The 22,455-nt window shown below is 40.5% G+C and overlaps 1 protein-coding gene across 1 annotated transcript in view; it reads left to right on the top strand.

Moving 5' to 3' along the window:
- The window catches only part of klhl32 (kelch-like family member 32), a 251,413-nt gene that overhangs the window by 119,264 nt on the left and 109,694 nt on the right, over positions 1 to 22,455 (top strand). The window contains exon 5 of the mRNA XM_078541315.1: positions 8,161 to 8,376. Coding sequence (XP_078397441.1) covers positions 8,161 to 8,376 — 216 coding nt within the window. The remainder of the gene's footprint in view (positions 1 to 8,160; positions 8,377 to 22,455) is intronic.

The following is a 22,455-nucleotide window of genomic DNA, read 5'->3' on the forward strand; positions in this document are numbered from 1 at the left end:
AGACTGTTTGCATTAGTACTGCTTTTCTCTTTTAAATGCCTATAACAATATTAAATACTTGCACTGAGTGTGCATTTTCCTGTCAACATTAACCTTACGTCTTGTGTCACGATTTCTGGGTGATGTTCTTCATGTCAGCATTTATAATGGTAAACTCCTATTTCAACATGTAAAATTTTACGATTGTAAAATCCAATGGCAACATTTGGCTGTCACAGTATAATTACTGGCACCTGACCCATAGATGCCATTTGTGTCTCCCACATCCTTCAGCTTTGTTATCAACTCAGGACAAACTGTAAATGCATAAATTTAGCCCTAGTTTCCAAAAAGAAAATATATGCCAACCCCATTCATGGATTTTAACCCCCTTTTTTTTGCTGCTGAGCTAAGCTTATTCACCCAAGACCACTTCCGATGCCGACCTGTCTGCCCTCTCGCTACCAACAAAATACCTGCTGATTTCGTTGGCCAGCCACTGAAAGCACTCCCTGCCTTTCATTTCCTTTTCCATTCTTCCGCTGATTTTCTCTCTCCACACAGCTCAATATGTCCTCCTCCCCACCCAAATATCACCCTCCCCAACCCAATGGTGCGGTAAAGCCTTACAGATATTGGTATATGGGGGCAGCTTAATTTTTATGCATCGTTGACCATGGAGCCAAGAATTAAGGCACAGACACCATAAGTGGAGTTTAAGGTAAGCAGGAAACATAGGAAAAAGCTTATGAGAGCACCAGCTACTGGGACACCTACGAATTGGGACATCAGAGGCAGATGCGTTAGTATGGGACCACATTAGATAAAAGGAATGACTACAGGAGGTGAACCACAAGCAATATGGAGGAAAACAATGCAAAATAATCTCATTGAGCAGGTAGATATAGTTGAGACAGCTTGTACCTAAAGTGTTATTGCATCTTGCTGGTGCTATGCTCATCACTGGAATTCTGCAGCCCTCAACTAGTCTGTTCCCTGTCATATAACACATCACCTCTGGCCCAAAATAAAAGATGAAGAAAAAGAAAAAAACAGCATAAAGACAGAGCAATAAAGACAACACAAAAATAGATGTGCCATAAAAAATAACTTTGAAAGACAGATATACAATAAAAACAATGCAAACACCACAGATATAGGTAAGAGAGGCACCATATCCTTAGGAAAATACCAGAGTTTCCATTAGTGTAAAAATATATAGCTAACAAGAGAGTTCACATTGGGAAGGTAAAAAGAGGAAATTAATTCAATCTTTTTCTTCTGTGATTGTACTGTAGATGATATGACCATATAGCTGATGCATAGTGACAGAAGGGATATCAATTTCACGAGACTAGAATATGTCTGTTAAATACTGGTTTGACACCTGGGGTGGGGTGAGGGTGGGTGGTGGAATTCATGTCTGTTAGGTGCAGATGTCCCTGTGCACCTGTTTCATTGTCAAGGGTAAATCTGGAGCTCTTTAGCCTTGGTTGCAGCCCACTTAGAAGAAGGTACTCTGAGGATAAAAATTGTGAGGAAAGCAATAGGAATCCTTTTCAGCTGCTCCTTCCTAGTAGGAGGTTTGCAAATCTTGTGTGAGACTTAAATTAGGACCTGTCTTTAGACAGAACACAAAGGATAGATAGAAGCCACATCTTTACCAGTTCCGTATACTTCTTTGCGCTCCACTCTTTTTACCCATCTATTTCTGTATTAGTTATCAGGCTTTGTTTTCTTGTGTTTCACGCTATTCTGTTCAATTACATCCATATTTTATTTCTAAGGTAGTGTTAAATATACATGTTTTCAATATAATCATATCATTGCCTATCTTAAAGTTATGTTGCCTATACCTAAAATCAGTGATAAAATTCCACCAGCACTGTCTGAATAATGTGCTTAAAACTCTGTACCAGCTTAATGGAATGACAAAAGTAGTTCTTTAATAGGTTCATGAAACTAATATGCACAGCCCTGTGCTCTGATCATTGCAACATGAGCAGTTGAAATAGCAATGAGCCAAACCAGAAGGCTGTTCTCCAGAGGGAAAAAAATGGCATATAATTGTCCAGCAACACTCTCCTGCTGCTAAAAGAGTGCTGCGCAGTTAAATATTTCTCCTCCTGGCTTATTATAGTTAAGAAATTTTTGACCATTGTTTTCACTGTTTTGTGTTGTGATACTTCATGGTCCCAAGATAAGGAATGGATTGTATGATAAATTCTGAGGTGTATTAAGTGAAAGTGATTAATATCCACGGAGCAGATGGCACATACTTAAGTTCAGGAAAATGCCAGAAAACCTATTCAATATAGAAACATACAGAACAAAATCAATCAAACAACCTAGCTATGACAAAGTGGACCAGTTTGGTCAGAAGAATACTGGGCCAAAGCTGTGATTAAATGCTCACTGTTGAAAAATTCAAAGTAGTGAAGTTAGACTTGCATAAATTTCCTCAAATGTTACTGCGCTACACTACACTGCCTGTAAGGCTATCTTTGTGAGGCATGCAAAGATAATGCTATAATAAGGAACCGTACATTACTGAGGCCACACTATTAAAAATTTATATTTTTGTTGCATTATTTTATACTAAAATTGTATGTTGCAGGAATTTTTATTTTGAGTATTTTTAGGCCTGGTGAAAAACTGATGGTAGAAAATGACTGTCAACACCTTTAATAATATTCATATACAGTGACAGATGTAGAAATAAATTCCCACTACTATCAGGCTCTTAACCAAAAAGCTATTGCTATCCCAATCAGATAACCTGTCTAGTAGCCAAAGGTATGTGTGACTGGGGAGTAGAAAACCCAGGAAGTGACTATGGTTTTGGGGAGTTTAAAGAGCTGCTCCTGAGCCAATTTCCCATCCTCCATAATCCAAATTGGTTATTTAACCAAAGGACCAACAGATTTTCCCCCATTTCTCACAGCTTCCAGCTTCTTGATGGCAGCAACTGAAGGCACTAGGCCAAGAACCTTAGAAAAATCACATAAAGTAATGTCTATGGGTTTTCCCCATAGTCTTTTTTTTTATTAAGTCACATCATGCCCTAAGTGTTACTTAGGAAAGCAGAATCCAGCTTGTTCCTTTCTAACTACTCCATGGACCATCAAAGCTACTAATATATGTGCCACAGCAACTTGAGGGGAACTAGCTTCACAGCCGGTGAGATCACAACATTGCCTAGCAATTTCCAAGTACTCCATGAAGCACAATTGTGCTCTCAACACTGCATTTCTTTCCCAGAATTCTATTCATCTGCTTCAGAGGGACAGTTCCAATGCAAGTCAATGGTTCCTGGTGTGATTTTCCAAGACCATTGCCAATTCCACCTCAAGCTTTTAGGAATTTGGCATGAATACCATTACCTGAGGATGAGGTATGAAGTCCATACATTAAGGCATATTTTCCAAATAGCACACACTATATACTTTTCTAACCTCAACAGAGATTGGTTCTTACTATGTGACTTCTTGGATAAGATATCAAATCCATGCAGTGCTGTCCCTAGATCTGGGGGATGAGCTTGTTAGAATGCATTAGACTACACAAGAGGTGGCAGCCCCCTGCATTGAGTAGAAAGTAGGTACTGAGATATCTTTTTGTACTTTAGAAGTCCTTGGTTGTTTCAAAAACAAGATTACATCAGTCAAGATCAAAACTCTCATAGTTTCCATTTGACCATTTTAATATTTAGCAGGATTGTTGATGAGTGCTTCATAGTTCTCATTATTAAGGTCATGTTTCACCTAACCAAGAAACTTTCAGCATCTGGCTGTCTTTTCTGCTTACCACATGCTTCAAATAAGAATGTTTAATTTTGTTTAACTCAGGTAGATTGGGTTTATCATCTTGTCTTCTTTCGAGAGAGAGAGAAAATACTTTGAAGGATGGATACTTGAACTAATAAGTTGCATTCAGGCAGCACCTTGCAGGCTGGGTTGGGCAGTTGTCGGGCCTATTTAGCACATTATCATGATGTCTTAAGGGATAAAGTGCAAGACTTTTCCTTTAAGTGTTAGGTAAAAATTCAGTATGTGAGAGGATTATTATGACTGCAAATCTTCAGCTTTTAGGTAGCTATTAACATCACTGACAGAGTGGCTGTACCTACGCCACATGGACTGCAGTGGTACCACCTTCTCAAGGGCAATTGGGGATGGGCAATAAATGCTGGCCTAGCCAATGACGCTCGCATCCCATGAACGAAGAAATAAATAAATAAATCTATGCTTTGTCATCTTGTTTGACACAAGTATTTAATGCTAGTTTCCTGTAGAATGTCCAGTTTTTAAAAACTTTTTCCAAAGAAGGAAGTTGGTTCTTTATTCTCAGATTAGATGAAACTTTGTCCTCGCTGAAAGAAGCCCAAGCTTTGATCATCCTTCTTGAGACAAAAGCATCAAACACCTCCCAGCTGTATTTAAGAAATATTCTTATACATCTTCCTTATCAGTGCAGTTTGTTCTACTTTCCCTTCAAAGAATTCTTTACTTGAACTCAACATCAAACTAAGAATCTCTAAGGGAATATGGGAGGACTTGTACCGCAATGGTACAGTCCCTGTCTCTGAGTCAGAAGCTTCAGGTTCAAGTCCCACTCCAGGACTTGATGACCAAGCAAGGTGCATTCATAACATGGCCAAACAGGTTGAATATCAACTTGTAAATCCTTCCAGCATATGTCAGTGACAGGTATGGTGGTAAGGGCGGGAGAGATTCTTGGTCAGCCATGTGATGGAAAGAAACTGGAGCCTCTGCCAACACTATCCATAGCTCCAGACTACAACATGCATGTAGAAGTGTCAGTGTGTGTGGCCACAGCAGCTCCAACTCCCTTTTGAGCTGCAGGGGGGTTGCGGTTGGCTCAGTCGGCAGGGTGGCAGTGTGCATCGGATTGATGCTAACTGCACAGAGTTCAATCCCTGTTCCACCTGGGGTGGATTTGGGATCTGCTTCCTTGCCTTGGTGGAGATCGTGGCACCGTGGGTTGGACCTGCCTTCGGGCACAGAACACAAAAAGGAAAAGAAAGGGAACACAGTTGGTGATTTCAAATTTTCAGAAGTTCTTTCATCTCCATGTAGATTGTAGGGGAACACTTTATGTCTTTTAAAAATGGGCAGTTAATGAACGCTGGGATTGTAAGGGGGCTGATTTTTTTAAACTTGCACTCATGCAATGGAGAGAATCCAATTCCTTCTTTATTTTAATGACTTCACTCATGTCTACTTGAAGTATTTGGTTTCCCAGAATAAAAAGCTCCAAATCTCTAAGTCTACACTGATAACCCAGGACCCTTAAACTGAGCAGCAGTCAAGTGATCCTCTGAGCTTTGTCCAGAGTCTCAATAACCCTCACCAATTGAAGGATCAAAACTTCAAACAGTATGGTAGATGTGGCCAGACCAAAGCTTTGTACTAGGAAAGGATTGTAATTATAGTTTGCTATTTAATTGTCAGAGCTGTATTCCCTAACACTCTTTTTGCTTTTGCAACAAAATGTTGTGACATTGGTCATAACATTTAATAACTCATGAATTGCAACATCCAGCAGCCTTGACCCTGCAACCCTACATGATGTAGTCGCTTTGAATTGCCCCCTCCAAATGTATCAATTTTTACTTGTTTACATGGAAAACATCTGCCAATTATGAACCCACTTCCCCCAGTGCGTGTAGGTCTGCCCGCAGACTGTTTATGTTATCTAAGTTCCTAATTCTGGTACATATCTTTGTGTCATCAGCAAACTTGTAAACCTTCCCCTGAGTGCCTTCATCCAGATTGTGAAGGAAGATAATAAAAAGCAACAAACCTAACATAGATCTCTGCAGGACTCCACGAGTGACTAGAACCCTTCTGGAGCTGCAAGCGCTAATAGCCACCTTCTGTCTACGCCAACAGAATCAATTTGCTATGCAACCTAAGATCTGCTTGTTAATTTCACAAGCCTCGATATTACTTAGTAACCTTTTGTGCAGCACTTAATAAGAAGATTTTTGGACACCTAAAAAAACATAATGGCCTGAATTATCCTGTTGGCGTGCAGGGGCGAGCCCGACATGCCGACACGTAAAATGACGCACAATGGCGTCGGGCGTGCGTCCCGACGTCATCGTGCACCATCGTAATATTTCGTTCGGCGGGCACACGCCAGAGTCTGCTGTGCACCCGCCAAAATGTCAATGGCCTATTAAGGCCTTTAAGAAATTAATTAAAGTAGTTAAGAATGCTGCCTGTCCAACCTTAAGGTTGGTGGGCAGGTGAAAAGCCCAAGCAGCCTCCGTGTTTTTCAGGAAACCTCATCCACGGGTGGGATGAGGTTTCCTGAAGCTTTTATGAAATAAATAAATACATTTTCCCGCCTTTACAAACATGTCCCAACTCATCTGACACTGTCAAATGAGGGGACATGTTTAAATAAATGTTTACATCATTTATTAAACTGTTTTATTATCCATTCAATCTCCCCAAGGCAGTTCCGTGCCTCAGGGAGATTGCTGCACTCTTTTGCGTGCACGATCGGCTCCGCACCCGCCCCTGCCCGCTCGCCATAGGAAAATTCCTGGCCAATATCTACCTGACGTTCATCATTCAGCAACTTTGTAATCTGTAATTACCTGGTTCTGATTCCTGCTCAGGATCTTCTTATCTGGGTGCAGTTTTGGACAGATTAGGGGACCATTCCTTTTACTGCCAAATACTATTTTCATTTGACCACTTCATTCTTATTTTGCTGGACACATTGTAAGAAAACAACATCTCTCAAGATATGTAGCTGCAAATTAAAACATCTGGGTATATCTATGTGGAAGAAAATAACTGGGAAATGGAGTGAATGTAATTTAATTTTTAAAATTTATTTTCAAACCAAATGCAGTAAACTTAAGGATAATGTCCTATACAGTTATTTTCTGGTGTAATCTTAGTATATGTGCATTGCAAATAAACTGATTAGAACTGGCTTTTGTTAGTGAAACTGACGTAAAATCAAATGGTCAATACTTTTCAGACTTGAGAGGTTGTAAAGGAGATTGTGCTGAACAAATTTATAAGGAACTTGGAAAGGTTTCATTGAGTTTACAATGTACACGTCAATTACTTTGCAAAAATTACAATTCTTTATTTTGGAGAGTGATGTTTGCTCTTTCTGGTGTATTCTGCCCAGTTACTCGTTTTTGAGCAATCTATCCAAGTTCAAGAGGAAACAGGCAACATAACATTGGATTTTAATTTTTGCTGTTTTGAAACTGAGTTGCAAACAATGAGCCCAGGATGACCTATCCTCCAATGTTTTCAGCCTCGCATATCCAATATATAAAATAAATTTTGAACAATGGATACATTGGAATGGCAAAATAGATTATAATTTATTATTAGGATAATGTTCAGATAATGTTTAAAAATAATTGTTGGACTGGGTACCAGACTGGATTTAAACTTAAAGTCCTTTCTATTGACGGTCCTATTGACGGTCTTGGCTTCCTGATTACCCTATGACACTTTGGTGAAATTAGATGAGGTGCTTCATTCCAGTTCTTAATGGATGTAAGTTGCAGCTTTATATATAACTTGACATTAAGGTAGCAGATGAACTCATAAAGATCATAAAGCTGACTGTGAAATTAAATAGCCTTTTTATTTCAAATGAAGAAGTGTTGCTCTCAATATATGGACCAAAATTTGCTCTCCCTCTTGGGGGGAAAAAGAATCTAAGTCTTTCAAATTAGTTTACAACCTTGAACTATTCTAATGCCTGCTGTTTTGATTCATTTTTATTCCATTTTTAAAAACATCTGTTGCCTTTAAGACACTCATTTACATGAGTAGACAGGTGACTTCCTTTGACGTTTCTTCCAATGCTCCTCTGCAGTTAGATTTAAGCAAGACTGACTACATTCCATAGACTATTTCATTTCTCTGCCTCTTCTGAAATTTGATTGGGTTGGTTGCCTTTTGAAGACTTACTCACCCATTCTATGTTATGACATTTACAAAGGCTATTAACCACGTACTATTACTACTGCAGTGCTTTAGGTTAATGAGATGATATAGATTATAATGAAATTGCTTATAGACTGCATGGGACATGTATGTATATTTTTATATATATATATATATATGTATATTGACAGGAATGCCATTTTCAATGCCCTTTTTGTTGTCTTAGGAACTGACTAGTTTCAATTACCTGGATTTATACAAACTTGCTGACCTATTTAATCTTACACTGCTGGAAGAAGCAGTGGTTAACTTCCTCGTCAAACATCTTTCTGAACTGCTGAAGAACCACCCTGAGAAAGTCATGGCACTTCCTTACCGGCTGCTGCGAGAAGTTCTAAAGAGTGACCGCCTGACATCGCTAAGCGAGGAGCAGATATGGCAGGTAACACCTCTCGTCTTCAAAAGGTCCTGATTCCTTGCTGTGCATGGTTCCATGTGATTGCCTTCCATTATTGGGTTCAAGTGGGAATTGTTCATGTGTGATTAATGACACTATTATTTGACTGTTCAACTGTAGGGATAGCACATCAAAGCCCTAACCTTTTCTTGCTGAGTGGCTATGATGCACACTTTCAGTGGGTGTTGCTGAACAGCACTCGAGGGCAGGAACTCTGGCTGCTTTCTCCCTTCTCTATCGTAGGGATCTGAGGCCAATTACATCATCCCTGTTACTCAGCAGACTAAGTACACGTCAAAGAGCAAACCTACCATCCTGGCTTGTATTGTCCATCTGTTTATTGAGCCTCTTTTAAAGTTACTTTTCACAGAAGTGATTAAATTATGAAATGATGAAAACTTCCTGTGTTCTGGTCAAATTTTATATTTTAAAATTTGTCTTAGGCCCATCATTTAACTTTCATAACGAGATTGAATATCATTTGTCTGTTCTAAATGTTTGAGTTGCTTCACCACACCTTACCCCAATGTGAAAAAAATGAGGATAAGCCAATTTTTTTCTCATTCTGCAAAAGATGTGGATGTATCTTTCTTCCAGTTCCATGATGGTCTGCGATACTGCAACTGAAAGTTCCCTTTAAACGTCAAGGAAACCTGCTTCACTGCTAGCCTCCCGGGACTGTAAAGATCTTTTCAAATAGGATGAGGGCCTTGTACTAATTGCTTATTGACTATTCATTTTAGGCCGATAAGCTTTCTTCAAAGCATTCTGCTTTGGTGATCGTATTATAGAAGGGATTGGAAAAGGGGATGCCTGGATTACAAAGTGAAACAATTCACAGGTACAATTGCGATCACTCAACCTTGCACATGCCAACATTTTCTGATTTTAACAAAAAGGCTATCATCAAAGTTCTGAGTTGTGTAAGCGTGTGTTGGGGGAGGGGAGGAGGAAAGGGAGAGTTTCTAATCCTCCAGAATAACATTGCAAAAAACTCCTGTCTGATGCATAAATTTATGCTTATATTGCAATACAAGTATCCTAAGTTTATAATTATTCTGCAGATTCAGGAAAAATAAATATATATTTATTTATATTATTAAAGCTGTGGAATGTAGTATACAGTATAATTTGTAGCACGCAACTACAGCTGCATGCTCTGCAGTTATTTTTATAATCTGTCATTTTTCTGTCTTTCTAACTGATATGTTCATAGAAGAACCACAATTTTCAGTATAAAATCATGTTTAGTTTTATTTAGGAGAAAGCAGTATGATTTGTTCATTATGCTAGTCTTATGTCTTGGTCACTTCTGACGCAGTATTGGGTTATGACAGAATCTTACTAATTTGTAATCTTTGGCAGAAAGGTGAGCAACTCCAGGGAGCAATTTATCTTTTTAATACACCCTGTTTTGGAGGAAAATAAAAATACAACATTTGGAGCATAACACAAAGGCAAAATGTAGTTGAGTTGTCACTATGCCCTGTACCTTGATGGATGGAGAATTCACAATTTTATTTTGTCTTAGTTTGTGCAACCTTTGTTTCCCTCTATGTGCTTATTTAAACAGTAGTTTTATTGCGCATTTATGTTTTTACTAAGTTTGGTAATGGGAAATATGCCCAAATTTGTGTTAGCCTAATCTTACTTGAACAAAATGAGTCCATGCCACCTAGAATTCTGGTAGATATGTTGGCACATTCCAATTCTATTTCTCATAAGCGTAGTTACAATAATCTAAGTCTACAGTTCAAGAAAAATCTACATAATGTTCCTCTTGAACTGAAAGGATGTTTAACTGAATATATATTTTTAAATGCTTTCTTGTATTATGGAATATATGTAAGCATGATTAATGTTATCTTTCATTACCAGTTTACCTTTTTCAGATTTCATTTGTAGTGGAAAATTAGTGGGATGAACTTTGAGCCCCCAGAACAGCATTAAACTTAGAGAATATTGTTAAAAGTCACAAATTCAAGGAAACAAATAATGGACTGAAAAAATACAGATTTATTGGAAAACACCATTTTTACAAGGTGTAGAACAATTGACTATAGACTCTCACTTGAGGACACACCAAAGACAATCAGCTGAGCTAATTCACTGGTGTAAAATCCCGTTACTGGGACTTCTATGTGACCTATGGTTTCATTATACATAGGTTTGAGCCCTCAGTGGAAAAAGCTTTGGTTTTGCTTTAACAATGATCTCATACTAGATGATTTTCTTTTTTAAAAAAAAAAGTTAATTTGTTCTGAAATAAACTGGATTAAGTGTTTAGTTTCTTTTCTAAATTCTTATACACTGACTTGCAGATCCATTGCAATTTTGTGTTGCAGGGAAATGTCAAAAAAGATACCATGGAAAGCAATGGCAAGACCAAAAATGCCAATAAACATAGAGGGATGACAGACAGACAAATGGTATATAGCTTATTTATAAGCACTATACAGCTGGGCCGCAGCAAGAAGATTAGGGTTCCCTTAAAAGCAAATCCAAAGCTTCCTTTTAGAATGCTAGAAGCTATCGTTAAGGGCATGGTAACAGCACACTTGGAAAATTGCAGCATAATTAGGCAGAATCAACACTGTTTCACGGAAGGGAAATTGTGTTTGACAAATTTCTTAAAGTTCTTTTAAGGATGTGACCAGCAGAGTAGAAAAGGGAACCAGTGGATTGATATACTTGGATTTTCAGAAGCCAATTAATAAGATTCTTACACAAGATTAGGGCTCTTGGGATTGGGGATAACCTACTATCTTGGATTGAGGATTGATGAACGGACAGAAAATAGAGTAGGAATAGATGGATTATTCAGGATGGTAGGGTGTGACCAGGGGAGTTCCACAAGGATCAATGCTGGGCCCCCAGCTATTTACAATCTATATTCATGACTTAGGTGAGGGAACCAAGTTTGCCGTTGATACAAAGTGAAGTGGAAAAGTAAGCTGTGAGGAGGAGTTTAGAAGAATGAGAGTTGATCTCATTGAAATGTATACATTTTTAGTGGGCTTGGCAAAGATCAATAGATATTTGGTGACTAAGGGAATTGAGGGATATGGGGAAAGTGTGGGAAGACAGAGCTGATGTAAAAGTTCATCCATGATCTTAGCGAAAGACAGACCATGCTCAAAGGGCTGAAAAGCCTGATCCTGCTCCTACTTTTTATGTTCTTATTTTCCTGCTGAAAATCAAATGCCAAAGCACACAAACAGCATCATGTGTGTACTGTGTGCAACATAAAATGAAATGTCCACTCAAAAGTATTTTAAAAATCCAACATATAGATTTTCTACAAAAAGATTGTTGTTTTTTCACATAATCAGTGAACCTGAGCTTCAGTGAGGTTTATCTCAATCTCCCATCGAAATTTGGACAACCTGTTCAACAATTTAGAGCCTATACATTCAAGGATTCAACATGCAACAAAACACCCAATATTAATTCACAACACAGTGGAAACTTGATTTTCCGTATTGGAGACCCCATTTTCTAGATAGTGGAATGGCCAGATAATCTTTACACCAACCTTCTCAGTGCTGTCCAGTTGTTTCAACCCACATAGACAAACATGCGCACACCTTCATTGATTTGTTCTTATAGGCAAGCTCAGTGCCCATGCACAGATTTGTAACTCTAGCCATTGGTCCCATCACAGAGCTAAGAGACATGAGTAATAATTCTCCTTTGATGCCAATCATAGCCCTTCCCTGCTATATAGATAAGTGATAATTTTCATCAGTCAGTCGAACTTCCATTGAAATTGACTCTGTTGAGCTGTTTGCTTTAAAATCAATACAGCATATCTGTGTAAATAGGCTCCTGTGCCAGCATTGAATGTTACATTATGGAATCCTTCAAGATGAGATATATGCTGTGTTTAATGCTCACCATTGCAGCAGGGGATCTATGTTTAACATGAGAACATTTTAGGCTAGTTATCTTGGGTCTTTAGCCGGTCAGATGGCTGGAATCATGGGCAAGAGTATGGGAGTTCCAAGCCAGCAAATCTGATCTGCGACATCAAATTCTCCAGCATCAGCTGATTTTGCGAGCCAGAGTAGGATAATGGTAGCGAGTAAGAAGTGTTGCAGTACTAACTCCCACTGGCCCCCTATTATCCAGGAAAGTTTTTGCAGATATTTGAAAACCCAGATAATCAAGATAAGCAGAAAACTGAAAATCTTGACATTTTGCTGATACCTTTTATGCCCCTAACTAATTTCAACATGACTGCAGCATAATTGTTATCCTTTAGTGTTCCAGTCTGAGCCAGTGGCAATCTCAGCAGTTTGTCACTACTTATGCACAGAGCGAAGAAAAACTGGTAAAAGGAAACAATGAAGAATTAATAACAAGAGGACAGGCTCAAAGAAGAAAGAGACATGGAGAAAAACAAATTTAACTCAAGTTTCCTTATGTATATTCATGTTAGATTAAAATATCTTTACCAGTTTAATGCCTTCTAAAAATGTGCAATTCACAGAAGAGGTACAGGAAAGGATTCTAGAACACAGGCATTACACCTGTGCACGAAACACCTAGCACATTTTTTGAATGTGTAAGTGACATGTTACATACAAACATTAGCAAATCCACCTGGGCTGCCTCATAAACTCATGATGCCTGATGCATTACGATTCAGACATTTCCTTTCCACCAAAAGCCACATAATCTCCCAAGGCAAAAAAAGTGAAAAATTCTGCTGATGGATTAGTGGGTAAATATATCTGTGAGCTTTGCAGACTATGAATGTCCTAGGTTTTAATCTCTTTATGCTGATTTTGCTGATCTCAGGCAGTCCGCAGCGGGGCATATCAATTGGTTTCAGGTTAGGTAGGATTATCATCTAGTTGACCTCTTTTGACAAGTGTGTATGTGTGTGTTGAAGTTGAATGGGAACAGATCTGGATTGGCTCTTTTGCCACACATAGTCGATTAGTCACCTGACAATTGAAGTCTAGACTCATGCATGAAGAATAGTTGCTCGAGTTAGATATTGGAGAGTTGCCAGCTGGCTGCTAAGGCCCCTGGGACTGCAGCACAGCAAAAGTCATTACCTTTAGTAGTGAAAGGCAAAAATTGGAAACCATGCACGTGTGGATGAGTATGTAAATTAGGTACATTGATGCATCGCCATGCCAACTTTTACCATCTTTGCTTCCAGGAGAATGTTTGGGAATCTGTAGATTGGTAATGTGTGTGTAACGAGGGTGTAGTAAGGTATGGGGAGAATCACTTGAAAAGTTTTTTTTTAGTTCTGGTCACTATGAAGAAACAGGACGTTTTTTGCTATTTTTCCTTTTAGGGAAACTTGATGCAGAACTGTACTGTTGATTATAGCTTTCATCTGTGCTCTTTAAATCCAGAGGTCCAGACTGCAAGCTAGAAGATTTGAAATGGGGCTCCTTCCCCTGATATCCACTTGCTAAGTGGGTCCAAGTAATATACGGGACTGACACATATAGGGTTAATGTGGATCTGCGTACAATACCACCCACAGAGTGATGTAAGAGAACACAGGACCTGCACCTAGGGGTAGGTCTAGTTTTGGACAGAGCAGTGTGCACAAGCAAGCACGGAGACAGCTCCTAGCTTGAACCCTTTACTGTATATATGTACATAGTTCTTGCAGTTAAAAAAATACATACAATTATCCTACTTAAGACCACAAGGACTTCATTAAGACTTACTGAAAGGTATCAACACCCTACAATATGGTGGCAGCGAATGGAAAAACCCAAAACCTTGCAAAAAAATGCAGAGAAAAACTAAAATCCTGAAAAGCTAAAGAAAAATTCATAGAAGCCTTCTGGCTTGAAGAAAAACTTGAGATGCAGTCATGCAGAGGAAAAAGGTCAGGGAAAAGCTCCAAAGAATGGCTTGGAAGCTGAAGGCAGGCATCTAAGGTTCCTCACTGCAGGAGAAGAGTGTAATTCCCAAAGTGCAGAGTCAGCAGACCTAGCAGAGGTGAGCTAAAACGTTTAAATTCCAGGATACAGCAAGTCCTGCAAAACTCGGTTGGAAAAACCAGACTCCCGAGTTGGTGCCTGAATATGTGGCATCCGAACTTTCTCCGTGAAGAAAAAATTAATTAACTAACCCAGAAGAATCGTTAAAGAATCAGCTGTAAAGACCAGCAAAGGCCAGGATTCGACAGTTTCACGGCCCTAAAGAATAGCACTAAAACTGAGAAGCTTGTAGCTAGCTGATCCAAGCAGCCATTGTTTAAATTTTTTTTCAATACTGAGCGTGAGCGCCATTGCCGAAACTTGCAAGCACAGATAAACCCTCTGTCTTCAAACAAACGGCGGTGCCATCTTGAATTTCAGCTACTTTAAGAAGTACCTGCACTTCAACAGATTTTAACCATAGATCAAAAGTGCAACTTATTAGATCAGTTTGGAATCATCCAAGGGCCAAACCTAATGGAAAATTAGGCATCCTGGAGAAGAGAATTTTTAAACTACTAGAGCACATCAGGTCTAAGCAGAAAGTCAGAGAAGTACCTTTTTATGCTGGTTTGGTGAACTTGCTGATGAAGTAATTCTGATTAATGAATCCTCAACCAGGTTTGATGAAATATCAAAAGCCTCTGACAAATATTTTAATCTTCAAGCTGTGGAACGCACAGGACAGGATCTTCCGGTTGGCGAGCGGGTGCGGGGCCTGCTCACCGACGCATAAAATGACACGGGATGACGTCGGGTGGAACTCCCAACGCCTCCCCACGTCATTTCTATTTTCAGGTTGGCGGGGGCGCAGCCGAATCAGCTGTGCGCCCGTCGACCTGTCAACGGCCTATTGAGGCCATTGAAAAACTAATTAAGGTCATTAATGGACCTGCCCGTCCAACCTTGAGGGCAGGCCAGGAGCTCTGGCAGGTTTCAGAAAAAGCATGAAACCTCACCCACGGGCGGGATGAGGTTTCATGAGGGTATTTAAATTTTTATCCAATCTTTCAGTAAAAGTTATGGACATGTCCCAACTCATGTGACAGTGTCACATATGGGGGCATGTCAGGGAAATTTTTTTATCGTTTGTATTAAAAATTTTAATTCTGAGTCGATCTCCCTGAGGCAGCACTTAGCCTCAGGGAGATCTGCGCGCTCTTTCACGCGCATGTGCGAAAGAGCGCACTCCTGGCTGAGGGAATCCCCCTCATAATGCTTCTGAGCGGAGCCTTAATTGGCCCGCCCACGTAAAATGGCGGTGCCGACCGGAGGCACGCCCGTTCCCACACTTCCCCCCCCAATGGGCGGAAAATGTTTTCCACAGAGCTTAAAAAGAGACACAATACACCCCCAGTAAAACATCAAAAGGGAAAAAGACAATACTCATGTAAATTCTGCCAGGAACAGGAGAAGGAATTGCTGATGAATCAGAAAAGTTGCTTTAAAATAGAATTAACAGCCAAAGCTGATGAGCTTCTTGAACTTTGGTCTGATCTGTACAACATCAAGGATGAGATGTGGAGTATGGAAAACGCCGATTTTAAAAGCAGAAAATGTGAATTCTACATAATAGAGTGAAGATCTAATGAATTAATTGAAAAAAATCTAAAGAGCAGTCAGTAACTATGGAAGAAAGATTCCAAAAAGAACTGAATGCCCATGCGAAGTTGTTAAACTTATGCAACAGTTTCGCAGATAACTCTGAAACAAAATCAACTCAACTTACCAGAGTAGTTGCTGAGCTGAATGAAAAGATTCATGAGCTAGAAAAACAACTGGAAAATAAATAATCAAAAATTTGGCTCAAATTGTGAAACAAGTAGGAATGAAGGTTCCCTAGAAACGTAAATTTCCATGTGTGTCACGGTGAGCCGCACGACGATGAAAGAAGAGGAAAAGCTCTATGGGGGTGAGCTCAGTGTTTATCCACTCCAGAAAAAGCGGGATAAGTTAACAACTACCTACGACTACAACTGCCAAATTGACAAAGAGTGCTTCAATACCAATGAATGGAAGAGGAGGATGAAAAGATGTCCAGATGCCAGAACAACCTCCAAATCAACAGAGTTTACCTGCAACGACAGAGCTACCACTCCTCCAACAGTAATATGAACAAAATATGGAAGGGTTATAAGGCCTGCAGGCTGCCTGAATCTATGAACTCAGATACTTGAAGGGGGAGATGAGGTAGTAATAAAGATATAAATACATGGGATAAACTAGAATAACTTGAAATACATTGGATAAAGACTTGGGGGCAGTTGTAACATAAGGGTCTGGCACACATAGAGTTAACTTGGGACTGGATACAGTACCGTCTAGACAGTGATGTGAGAGAACACATGACCTGCACCTAGGAGCCAGTCTAGTGCTGGACAGAGCAGTGTGTGCAAGCAAGCATGGAGCCAGCTTCTAGCTTGAACCCTTTTCTGTATATATGTAGTTAGTTAACCTACTAAAGATCACAACAACTTCATTAAGATCTACCAAATGGTAACCAGCACGCTACAACAATCTATATATTAAGAAAATATTAAGTGTCACAGTATTTTGACAATATGTGTCATGTTTGCCAAAAACATTTTGGATTGAGTTAACTAGCTAATGATTAATAAAAATCACTTAGAGACATAGTTAACCCATGATGCTGGACCTGTGATTATAACTTAGAATTCAGAGAGCTTAGGAGAGCATGGAAAATGAAAGGGTTGGGAGGTTAAGTCAGACCATGATATGAAACTTAGTACATAGACATGTTCAATGGAAAAAAGTGCTAGGACAACATTTAGGACTGCCGGACTAAATTAAATTAAAACTAAATTACTTGTTACTTTATCCAGATGAGCAAAAAATGGAAAAATAATGCTATTGGTTAGCTTCTACCAGCCCAACATAAACTGGGGAAATCCAAATGGGAAAGATGATGAACTTGTCAATGTAATGAGTAGTTTCTTCCTGACTTGATGTGCTAGGACACACATGGGAGAAGGCTATCTCTCCTGGACTTGACTCAGATGAGTGGCCCAGATGTTGCTCATTGTATACACATAGATAAACCTTTAGACAATAATTTAGAGCAATAATTTACAATTCAACTTGGGAATAGTGCAATCTTAAGAAGCCCAAACTGTCAACATAAATTGGGGAAACTATTCAAGTAAGAATTGGCCAAGGATATATGGACGTCATTCAAAAATATTGGGGGGAGTTTTAACCTGTCATGGTGGGTGCGGTTCTGTGCGGGCAACAAGTTAAAGCAGCTGAAACTGCCAATGTGTCAAGAAGCTGGCAGGTACCCACTGACGTTCGCCTTCAACACAAAGTAATCTGGAGCACACGAGAACCTGCAGTGGGACAGTGGGGATTGCTATTTAAATATGTAAAATGCTCATTTTAAGCTTATCCTTTAACCCAGGATTCTGAATTTAATAGTCAGAAAATGGGTTCCTAGACTTCCTTTAAGTCACCAGACCATGAGAACAGACGGGCTTGTGGGGGTTGAGCAATTGACAGGCAAGAAATGTATTAAATGTGAAGATCTGATGCCTGCTCCCTTGCCAAAGTGAAAAGCTTTTACTCGCAGGGCTTGTTCTAAGAGTGTGCTTTCACTGCTTTGGAGATGATTTCCATTACTTGGGAGGTTATTTCTGCTACCTTGGAGTTTTTTTGCCTTTGATTTGCACTTTCCAGCTGTCAACCTTCAGTTCAACATGAGAGCTGCTTTTACCCTGGACTTCAGATGAGGAGCAAGATGAGAATCAGGAGCAGGGGCAGCATTCTTCTCCACCATCTGCCACAGGTGAGAGGGAATGAGCACTTAACTCTAATTTGCAGGAGGCAATGTCCCAAATCACATGGGATATAGGCTGAGTATAAGCTTCTTCGAGATGTCTTAAGCACTTCTTAAACATCTTCTGCTTTTCACTAAATTCTAAATCAGAACTGATGTAATACCAACAATTGTCATATATTCTGTTCCCAGTCTCCCATTTTCAATGACTTTCAAGTATTTGTTAAACAAATCTACCTAGTTTCTATTTTAATAAATACTAAATATAACAATAGGCCATTCTCATTCATTTGCAATTCATGCGATGGTGTATTGTCTGGACTACTAATCCAGAGACCAAGGGTAATGCTCTGGAGACCTGGGTTCGAATCCCACCACAGCACATGATGGAATTTGAATTCAGTAAAAAATTCAGAATTAAAACTCTAATGATGACCATGAAAGCATTGTCAATTGTCATAGAAACCCATCTGGTTCACTAATGTCCATTAGGGAAGGAAATCTTCTGTCCTTACCTGCTCTGGCCTACATGTGACTCCAGACCAATAGCAATGTGGTTGACTCTTAAAATGCCCTCTGAAATGGCCTAGCAAGCCACTCAGTTGTAACAAACCGCTAGAAGGTCTCAAAAAAGGAATGAAACTGGATGGACCACCTGCCATCCACCTAGGCACCAGAAAGGACATTGGCAAACTCAGTCCTGTTGACTCTGAAAAGACCTTCTTACTAACATCTGGGGGCTTGTCTCACAGACTAGTCAAGCGACAGCCTGACATAATCATACTCACGGAATCATACCTTACAAATAGTGTCCCAGCCATCATCACCAACCCTGGGTATGTCCTGTCCCACTGGCAGGACAGACCCACCGGAAGTTGTGGCACAGTGGTACATAGTCAGGAGAGAGTTGCTCTGGGAGTCCTCAACATCAACTCTGGACCCCTTGAAGTCTCATGGTATCAGGTCAAACATGGGCAAGAAAACCTCCTGCTGATTACCACATACTGACCACTCCCTCAGCTGATGAATCAGCACTCCACTTGGAAGAAGCATTGAGGGTGGCAATGGTGCAGAATGTACCCGCTGTCTGGGTGGGGGACTTCAGTGCCCATCACCAAGAGCGGCTCAGTAGCACGACTACAGACTGAGTTGGCTGAGTCTTCAGCCAGAAGTGCCAAGTGGATGATCCACCTGGGTTTTCTGCAGAGGTCCCAGCATTACAGGCGCCAGTCTTCAGCGAATTCAATTCACTCCATGTGATATCAAGAAATGACTGAAGGCACTGGATACTGCAAAGGCTATGAGCCCTGACAATATTCCTGCAATAGCACTGAAGAATCGTGCCCCAGAACTTGCCACACCCCTAGCCAAGCTGTTCCAGTACAGCTACTGCTACTGGCATCTACCCAGCAATGTGGAAGATTGCCCAGGTATATCCTGTACACAAAAAGCAGGACAAATCCAACCCGGCCAATTACCATGACATCAGTATACTCTTGATCATCAGTAAAGTAATGGAAGGGGTCATCAACAGTGCTATCAAATGGCACTTGCATAGCAATAACCTGCTCACTGATGCCCAGTTTGAATACCGCCAGGGTCACTCGGCTCCTGACCTCATTACAGCCTTGGTTCAACATGGGCAAAAAGAGCTGGGCCTGAATTATTCAGGCAGCGGGCAGGGGCGTTCGTGGAACTGATCGCCACCATTTTACATGGGCGGGCCAATTAAGACTCGCCCAGCATAATACACGAGCCTTAGCGCTCAGCGCTACCTGTGTGGGCGGGGGAAGAGCGAGAGTCGGGGCCAGCGCTCTTTCGCGCGCATGTGCACGAAAGAGCACTTCAATCTCCCTAAAGCACGGAGCTGCCTCAGGGAGGTTGAATCAATATCGAAATAATTAAATAAATGGTTTAAAAATTTATTTAAACATGTCCCCTCATGTGACATGTTTTGATATTTAGGAAAATTTTTAAATTTACTTAATAAAATCTTTAGGAAATCTCATCCCACTCGTGGATAAGGTTTCCTAAAAAATGTGAAGGCCGCTTGGCCTTTTCGTCTACCCACCAATCGTAAGGTTGGATGGGCAGCGTTGACACTTACTTCAATTACTTCCTTAATGGTCTTAATAGGCTGTTAAAATATAAGCGGGCGTGCAGCTGACTCTGGCGTGCGCCCGCCGAACGTAATATCACGGAACTGTGCGATGACATCGGGACGCATGCCCGTGTCATCGCGCGTCATTTTACATCCCCACATGCCGACTGAGAGATCCTGCCCCCGATCTCCAGAGGTGAGGTGAGAGTGACTGCCCTTGACATCAAGGCAGCATTTGACCAAGTGTGGCATCAAGGAGCCCTAACAAAACTGGAGGCAAGGAAATCAGGGGGGAAACTCTCTGCTGGCTGGAGTTATACCTGGCACAAAGGGAGATGGTTGTGGTTGTTGGAGGTCAATCATCTCAGTTCCAGGACATCACTGCAGGAGTTCCTCAGGGTAGTGTCCTCAGCCGAACCATCTTCAGCTGCTTCATCAATGACCTTCCTTCTATCATAAGGTCAGAAGTGGGGATGTTTGCTAATGATTGCACAATGTTCAGCACCATTGGCGACTCCTCAGATCCTGAAGCAGTCCATGTCTAAATGCAGCAAGACCTGGACAACATCCTGGATTGGGATGACAAGTGGCAAGCAACATTTGCACCACACAAGTGCCCAGCAACGACCATCTCCAACAAGAGAGAACATAACCATCGGCCCTTGATATTCAATGGCATTACCATCACTGAATCCCCCACTATCAACACCCTGGGGTTTACCATTGACCAGAAACTGAACTGGACTAGCCATATAAATACTGTGGCTACAAGAGCAGGTCAGAGGCTAGGAATCCTGCGGTGAGTAACTCACCACCTGACTCCCCAAAGTTTGTCCAAAGTCTGTCCACTATCTACAAGGTACGAGTCAGGAGTGTGATGGAATACTCCCCACTTGCTTGGATGAGTGCAGCTCTCACAACACTCAAGAAGATTGACACCATCCAGGACAAAGCAGCCGGCTTGACTGACACCACATCCACAAACATATACTCCCTTCACCACTGACGCACAATGGCAGCAGTGAGTACTATCCACAAGATGCACTGCAGGAACTCCTTAGACAGCACCTTCCTAACCAATGACCGCTACTATCTAGAAGGACAAGGGCAGCAGATAGATGGGAACTCCACCACCTGGAAGTTCCTGCTCAAGTCACTCACCATCCTGACTTGGAAATATATCGCCGCTCTTTCATTGTCACTGGATTAAAATCCTGGAACTCCCTCCCTAACAGCACTGTTACCTACACCACATGGACTGCAGCATTTCAAGAAGGCAGCTCACCGCCACCTTCTTGAGGGCAATTAGAAATGGGCAATTAAATGCTTTCCTAGCCAGCGGTGCCCACATCCTATGAATGAATTTTTTAAAAATGTAGTCACTTGGTGTGTATCTGTAGGAATGTTCCATTCATACTTCAGGGCCTAGGCGGTACCTGTCTGGTTTTACAACCTGCCTTAACCAGAAGTTCCAACTTGGAGCGTCTGTGCAGTGTGAATTCTGGAATCTGTTATCCACAAAATGTAATGTTTCATCAGTCATTGGAAAGATTTAGAACAAGTATGGATGGTCTCATTTTGGAAGGGAGAAGAGAGAAAGAAAACTTATTCAGTCTGACCACAAACAATGCTGTTGGTGCTGTAAACGCAGAATAATATTGTCAGCGATTATGAAGAAGCTGATGCAAACTGAGCAGTTTTCCCAGCTCGCCTCAAGTGCTGAATTTCATCAAGTTTGCCAATACTGTATATACTGTAATCATTCTTGGGCCAAAAATATTTAATTTGGTAGTTTTATAACAGCTTGATTTAAAATTTGCTCGATTTGCCAATGGCTTTATCTATCTAAAGAGGTGTGAGTTTTTCACTATCAAATAAAATTAGTAGAAATAAACTTCACCTGGACTAATCCTTCGAACAAGTATCTGTTTTATAAAACTTGGAGTGTGAAGGACTTCAGTAATTATAGTGTCAAATAATTTGCCCAAAATGTAATTTTGTATCCATTGGTAAATTTTCTCTAAAATAACTGATAGCTTGGCTTGAAAAATCCTGCTCCCTCAAAGGAAGTAGAATTAGTATTTAGCCACTTTATTGTGTCTAATTGTATTTGATTCAACGGCTTATTACAGTGTTATTTGTTGATGATGAATAAAAAGCTACTTTTATTAAAAAAACATGATCACTTCCAGGATGGCCTGACCCACTCTCCA

Source organism: Cetorhinus maximus, chromosome 5, assembly GCF_964194155.1.
Source record: "Cetorhinus maximus chromosome 5, sCetMax3.hap1.1, whole genome shotgun sequence".
NCBI lineage: Eukaryota > Metazoa > Chordata > Chondrichthyes > Lamniformes > Cetorhinidae > Cetorhinus > Cetorhinus maximus.